The sequence below is a fragment of the Colossoma macropomum genome, unplaced genomic scaffold, assembly GCF_904425465.1.
Source record: "Colossoma macropomum unplaced genomic scaffold, Colossoma_macropomum, whole genome shotgun sequence".
Lineage (NCBI taxonomy): Eukaryota > Metazoa > Chordata > Actinopteri > Characiformes > Serrasalmidae > Colossoma > Colossoma macropomum.
In genome coordinates this window covers 7119218-7126353 of record NW_023494787.1, presented here as the reverse complement: position 1 = coordinate 7126353, position 7136 = coordinate 7119218, and the positions used below count along the sequence as shown (strand labels likewise).

Here is a 7136-nt window from a genome sequence, read left to right as displayed (position 1 = left end):
CCATGCCTCCAGACCTGCCTAGCACAGGCTTAGCCCCCTATCCATGAACCTCTAATGATGCTAGTAAAACCAAACAATTGCTCATTTTAGTTCTCTTTTTGGTAAAACAAATGATTGCCCAGTTGAATTTATATTAATTCACTATTGGAAACAATAAAAAATTTAAAATGATGATGATAGTAAGCTGTTCTGTTATAGCTAGTAGTCAATAAATCATCCTCTTAGCTGCATCATTTGAAAGTGAAAATACAGTTAGTAAGTAGGGCATCAATCCAGTAACACAGCTGAGTTAAGCACAGCTCAACGCAATAACTTGAATAACTCAACAAAACTTGGTTTTGATTCATTGTTTGTGCTGTGTTTAATGGGAAATCATGATGAGGTTTGTTACATATCCTTGACAAATTCACTGCTTAGCTGCAGCTGAAACCCCTCTAGATGTTCCTTCAGTCTCTGCCTGACATCTCCACTCACTGCTGTAGCTCTCAGATTTGACTGATTGCCATTTTGACTGTCCCTCAACCTAGTATTTCTTAACCCCATGAGGTTACTCTCAACACCTAGGGTATCCCCCTCTTCACTGGGTCCTTGCTGAAAGCCTTCTCCTGTCACCAATATCGATTGGGTTTCTATATTCTGAAGCACGGTGTCAACACTGACTCCACTACTCTCCCTGGTATCAGTAGAAACAGGTACCAGCAGCAAGTGACTGTCTGTTCTTTCTTGCACCACATAAATATGATTTCCTGCCTCTGGGTCACTTTGTGACATGTTCCCTTCCCTTGTTGTTATGTCTGGAAGGAGAAGTCCTGGCTGAAGGCCCACACTGGGCTGCAAAAGATGAAGCTGCTGCAGCTGAAGTGGAGATGTTGCCTCCTGTAGCGTTACTGTGGGTTGTGTAGGCCCAGGCACCGTATGCATCTGCAAGAGCATTTCAGTCTGAGGGTGCAGCAGGGTAAGTTGCTGCAGTGGTTTGCCACAGAGCTCCAGAGAAGCTTCTCCATCTACGTTCTGCTGGGGAGGTGAATCCAAGGAGACAGTCCTTGTTTGGTCCTCACTTGCATCATTTTCACAGTAATAGAAGTAACAGTCCTTTGGCTCTACAGCAGGAGCATCATTTCTTGTGCTCTCAGCCTTTCGACCTATGAATACACCAGGTATCTTCCCTCTCTCCCTTTTGCCCTCTTGAATTCTCTTAGGTTTATGACTTCCAAGAGCCCCTTGGCTTTCTGTGGCCCTGTGAGACATTCGCCTATCCCTTACTTCTTTTGATTCCTCATCTTCTCTACCCCGTCCACAGTAAAAACAGCATCCGTCCTCTTCTTCTACAGGTACTCTCTCTTTTGCTGTGGGCGCTGGCCTTCTCCAACCCTCTTCAGTGAAAAGCTCCATGTCTTCAGTTGTACCCTCTATCTCACTCTCCTCCAGTCCTTCAGGAGTTCCACTTGTGTCTATTCTTGCAGTCTTCCCACTCTGAGGAGCCAAGATGGAAACCCTACCTCGGCCTCCCTGACCCTCCTTCCTTCGGCTGCTGTCTTGAATTCGGGATAAAGTGCTCTTTAGCTTGCTCTCTCGGAGGCGCAGCAGCGTAAGCCGTAGGCGGTTTTCCCGGCGGCGGGCAGCACTAAGCAAACGTAGTGCCTTTTCTAAGTTGTCAATGGCTTTATCATAACGTTTGCGCCATACTAGGGGGCACAGCTGAGCATAGTTGTGCTCTTTGGCCAGGTAGAAGCCAGGAGGAGGAGGGAGGCGCCTCATGTAGCAGGATGGAGAAGGGGGCCGTGGTGAAGTTGGATTGGGAACGACGTCTGTTGGTTGATCATTTGGTGATGTCTTATTGGTCTGAACATCTTCAGACGAAAGTTGAGGGCTTTGCTCATTTCCCTGTTCCCCATTGGCTGTCTTGGATTTCTCAGCTTCCCCTTCACCAGTCACATTCTGTACGAAAGCCTCGTTGATTGTAACCTCCTTACTGTCCATTCCCTCATTTTCAGTACGCTTCTTTGTCCTGAAGAGAAATTAATGACAGTCAAACAAAATGTCCATTAAGACAATTTTTTAAGTGAACTGTTTATTCAGCAAAGAGTTGATCAGCAAAGGGCTACTGAGTTGTATTCACTAGCTATACTGTGAAAGTGATTTGTTAAGCTTTCTGCTACCTTCTTTGAAATGCTGAGTACCTGAGCACATGCACGTATGTGTGATATACCTCATCTGTCTTTCCACATTTCGTGGCCTGCCTCTTCCCCTGGAGGTCTTGCCTCTTTGGTAAGATGGGGTTTCAACCACTGTGGGTACTGCATCATCTTTCAGTCTGCGATAGCCACTGGGATGAAGGAAGAGATAAAAGAATATCAGCAACCTTCATTTTCAGTTATGCCCTACAGCAAAAGCAGAGTGACCTGTGAGAGAAAACTAGTAAGTTATGGTTGCTTTTTACCCCCTTACCAAACAAAATATCACTGTCCTATGTTTATATATTGAAATTTCTGTCACACTCTATAGGTAACAAGTTCAGTGACATTAAAAGGCAATTCTACTTTTTTTGAACTTTCTGAATAATTTAAATTATTAAGATGTAAACAAAGTCATTCAACATGGACAATATGCAATGCTTTGTTCTTGAGACACTTACTGTAGTAAGTGTCTGTCCACAGTGGTGGTGATCGGAACCAGACAAGTCTAAAAAATGTAAAGCCTCTTAAAGAGCGGTCTCCAATGCTGGTCCTGGAGAGGTACCTTCCTGCAGAGTTTAATTCCAGCCTGTATCCAATAAGCTGCCCCAACCCTTACTTAACTCTAATACATTTGCCATTACGAATACATTGCCTGATGTCAATGTTTTTTTCCGATAGTTCTAAGATTGGATAGTAAATAAAATGGCTATATTTGAGTTGTAGATGTCTTGGCCGCTTGTTCCTATCATCACCCCTGTAAAGATATCTGTTGGTAAGTTTTTCTACAATTAACAATTAATGTCACATTAAACCTGAATGACTTTGTTTACACCTTGACATGACTTTGATTATGCAGAATTTGTTTTACGTCAATAGACTTAAACCTCACTGACATAATGAAGGATCAGAGTATTACAACACAGCAGTCCAGTTAACGTGCCTCAAGCAATAGGCAGCGAGGACAGAATTTGGTGCTGGAATAGAGATTTTGGTGTACATTATAAATGCATGCACTGTTATGTGTGTGTATTTTCTTTGCTTGGGAAAACAGTTAAACTGCTAATGCACAGCAATGAAGTTGCATTATGGTATTTTACTCATATGTTGCAGCCCAGCTATTTCTTGCTAGTCATCTGGATGTAAGCCTTACCCAACTGCTAACCCTGCTGAGATTTCCAGACCTTTGTATAAACCTAGGGCATCAAACTGACATTCGATCGACCTGAAGTACTGACCTGACTCCAGAGAGTTCAAAGCTGTCAGGGGTGAAATGTTTAGAGCAAAAATAGATGTAGTCACTCTGAGGATCCCACTGCCCTTTTCCCTCAGGACCTTTGCGACGAGAATTCAGAATCCAGGTGGCACGCCGAGGATTGCCCCTTTTTGGCAACCTAACCAAGAAATGTGGTGATTAGTTTGTCATTATTCATAATGCTTCTCGTTATTATTAAACATTTTTGCATTATTACTAAGCACAAAATCTTTGGCGCTTTAAAGTACTGCTATTACAATTCATAACCATTGAGGCATGATGCAAAACAGTGTTCTCAGACTCACCGTCTTGTGGATGTCTAGTGCTTACCTGTGAAAAGTGAGACCAGCTTTCCGAGCATCTCTGGTGTCACGTGAATTGCAGCCTGCGGCGGAGCAATGTCTGGGCATCTAGAGAAAATATGCTTACTGTGAACTTAATGCAACTAATCAACTAAAGATAGTGTTACTGCAGTATTTCCCAGCTTCAACCCCACAGTCACTTTCATATAACTTGATAAATATTTTTCTTAAGGTAAATGCTTAAGGGATCAATTTAATTCTGTCAATTTGAATTTTGCAACTATTACAAACTTTATCAACTTAATTAAAAAAAAATTTTTTCACTTTACACTTAAACATTTCTCTGATAAGATTTCATGTAGATAACACTATTGAAAATATTGTCTTATTAAGATGTTTTATGTAAGTGACCAATGGAGCCCTTCTTGCCCTGCATAGGTTTGTGTGCTGGAAGTGAGAGACCTAGCCTAGACAAACACTTAAAGGCACACATTATGGAAAAACAAATTTTACTCACTTTTTAAAATAAGAGTTTCAAAACATACTGTTCACTGCCCAGTCCATACAGTCCATATATGGAAACTAAGCTACAAAAACAGCCTGTTCTAAATTCACAGTTTCTGTGATGTCATAAAAACACACTCATTTACATATCGTCGCTGTCTATAGAAAAACAAGTATCTCCAAAATAGTAACTTTACAGCAGAGGGCAAAAACGTTCTTTACTTTCAATGTAAGTTAATGGAAAGAGATTTTATTCTAAGCAATTCTGGAGCATTTCTATTGGTCCAATCATCTCGAAATCTTCACACAATGTAAAGGACAGCTGCTGAGCTCAAATGAGGCAGACAAGTGAAAATCGCAAAAAAAATGGAGATACATGTTTTTCATTGGACAGCGATGATATATTAACCTATTTAGTCTAAAGTGGTTTAGCCCCGCCCATTCACATTGTTGTTATAAGAAGCATTTCAGCCAGGACTGTTTTTTGACTGAGGCATAATACAGCACAGTCACAATCACTGGAATCACTGACTTTTTGAACAGTCTCTGTCTGTGGTGTATTTTATTTAAGATTCCCTGATGTCTTACAACTACATTGCTGTAAGTTTCAAGAAGGGCTGAATGTTTTACGAAACATATTTAATTGCAATTTCCTAATTAATATTGCAATTAAAATTGTGATTATTTTCTACATATTCGATTATTTAAGCTTTTTTGGACCAAGAACACCAGCATATCCACTTTTTCTGACTTGAGGCTGAGGGCGGGCGATATGGCTAATCTATGATGAATATTTTCTTGTTATCGTGATAAATAAATGTCACAATACACTTTTCTGAGCATATCGTAGGCCTGTTTAATTGGATTTAGTGCAATGCAGTTTGTAAAATATTGGTAGTTGAAAGTGTATAGTTATTATTATTATTTCATTATTATTATAGTATTTTATATGTGACACTACATATTCTATTTTGTCTAAATATCATGATGCATATCGCTTATCATGAAAATATGAAATATCATGATATATATATTTTTTTTTTAACCATATCACCCACCTCTAATTGAGGCTGAACACAGTGTGCCAGAATGCCACTGTTAGTTGTGGTTGTCTTGTGGATGCTCTGGTTGCTTCCGGTTGGTCTAATTCATCTACAGGCAGTTCACAAGCTCCACGTTTTTAGACCTACCAACCTTAAAGTTGTTAAGCCATAATTAAAATTGCAGCTTGTGGTATGAAAATTGCATGCTTTCATATTGCGTTTTCGACATAAAAACGTTACAGGACTGCTGTAGACTTAAGCAGTTGGAAAAAGGCGGCCTCTGATGCGCAAGTATTTGCGTAAATGTTGCGCTCCTGTGATGCTCTTTAGGAGGAGCGGTGTGAAGAAGATTGTTTTTATTTATTTATAAAAAAGGCGCCACGTATTGTCTTTTAAGTGTTATTTACTGGCAGGACAGAGCGGTTAAGCGCCGCTGCTTCTTCCAGTGCTAACATGATACGATTAGGATTTCTCGATTCCTCACAACGCAGCCGCGATTAATCTGCAGAAGAGCTTGTTTTTGTGATTAGCTGATGGGTTAGCTTAGCTTAGCTTGGCTTGGCTAGCAAGCTGGCTAAAGTCGGGCCAGTGTCGCGTCTCCGTGTGCCACTCTTCTCAGCTTTAACGGCGCTTTTATTAAAACATGACATCTTGTTAAGGCGATCATTAGCGATTTATTGTGATTTGTGAAGGATTTCAGACTCACCACTGAGCCTTTCGACCTCACGAAGATGGCGGTCTTCTTCTTCCTTTGTAAATCTGCACATGCGCGTCACACGAACAGAATGACGCCTTCAGAAAGTACTTTGATTTTGGTTTTTAGTTAATTAAAGGGGAACTCCGCGGATTTTTTCTAAAGTTCTACATAGTTAAATGGTCGAGATGTAGACATATTTATTCAGAGTGGTTTGGGGTGAAATGCTCCGTTGTAGAGAAACTACTACTGAGTCAGAATTGTCCACGGTGATGGTGATAGGAACCAGACGTCCACCTCTAAAAGCGCCTTTAATTAAAATGATTTCATAAAATGGTTATGAATATGCTGCCTAGTGCCTGAGACATTGTCTTATTAAAGTTTTGAGAATTTTTTGGCTTCAAATGTATTTTAATCTACTTATTTTATTCTATTCATGGTGGAGAGCTACATGAAAATCAGAATCAAGCTTTATCAAGCTTTATTGGCCAGGTATGCTTACACATACAAGGATTTTGGTTTTGGTTACATGAGCTCACAGTGCACAGTACCAGACAGACATTTACATGTAGTGAATAAAATAAAATAAATGTAAAATAAAACATGCATTCCTACCATCACTCACTCACACACACACACACAGTCATACCTTTAACCTTTACATTGTGCAAAGTATGGCTCTAAAGTTAAAGTGCTGAGTGCAGCAGCAATTAAAGCATGTATAGACAGAATAGTCACCTAAAAAGTTTTCTTAAGATTTTACACTATTTTACCGTCATCAACATTACAAATAAAAACTAAGAAGACACGTGTAGGTTCACTGGAGGTTTTAGATAGTAAACAAAATGGCTATATTTGTGTTGTAGTCATGGTGACCCTTGGTTCCTGGAGTCTCCAATAACCCAATTCACACCAAACCACTCTGAATCACACTGTTTACATCTCAAGAACTGAATTATTCAGAAATTTTGAAAAAAATTTTGAGTTCCCCTTTAACTCTTTCCTGCATTGCATTGCTATGTGGCAGCAATTAATTTATCATTGTTTGCTTAACTGCAATATAAAAGTCTTATTTTTTTCTTATGAGAAATTGAAAGAAAGCTTTGTGTGTAAAATAGTATGTCCTTTTCACACACACAGTATAATGTGGCAATTTAAGTACTC

General features: G+C 39.8%; 1 protein-coding gene across 1 annotated transcript; it reads right to left on the bottom strand.

Moving 5' to 3' along the window:
* Window positions 1-358: 358 nt before the first annotated feature.
* Window positions 359-6037, bottom strand: thap7 (THAP domain containing 7). The gene is made up of 5 exons (XM_036565989.1): window positions 5985-6037; window positions 3760-3839; window positions 3413-3568; window positions 2210-2326; window positions 359-2008 (listed from the first exon to the last, which is right to left on the bottom strand). Exons 2-5 carry the CDS (start codon window positions 3837-3839, stop codon window positions 388-390), a joined length of 1974 nt encoding a protein of 657 aa, XP_036421882.1. The 5' UTR covers window positions 5985-6037; the 3' UTR covers window positions 359-387.
* Between the last annotated feature and the right edge of the window lie 1099 nt (window positions 6038-7136).

Excerpts from the sequence above, each read along its gene's own strand:
- thap7 (XM_036565989.1), bottom strand. The coding sequence starts at position 3,839 with ATGCCCAGACATTGCTCCGCCGCAGGCTGCAATTCACGTGACACCAGA. Across the intron at positions 3,569-3,759 it reads GCTGGTCTCACTTTTCACAG|GTTGCCAAAAAGGGGCAATC; the intron begins GTAAGCACTAGA and ends TTTCTTGGTTAG. Across the intron at positions 2,327-3,412 it reads TTTGAACTCTCTGGAGTCAG|TGGCTATCGCAGACTGAAAG; the intron begins GTCAGTACTTCA and ends CCTTCATCCCAG.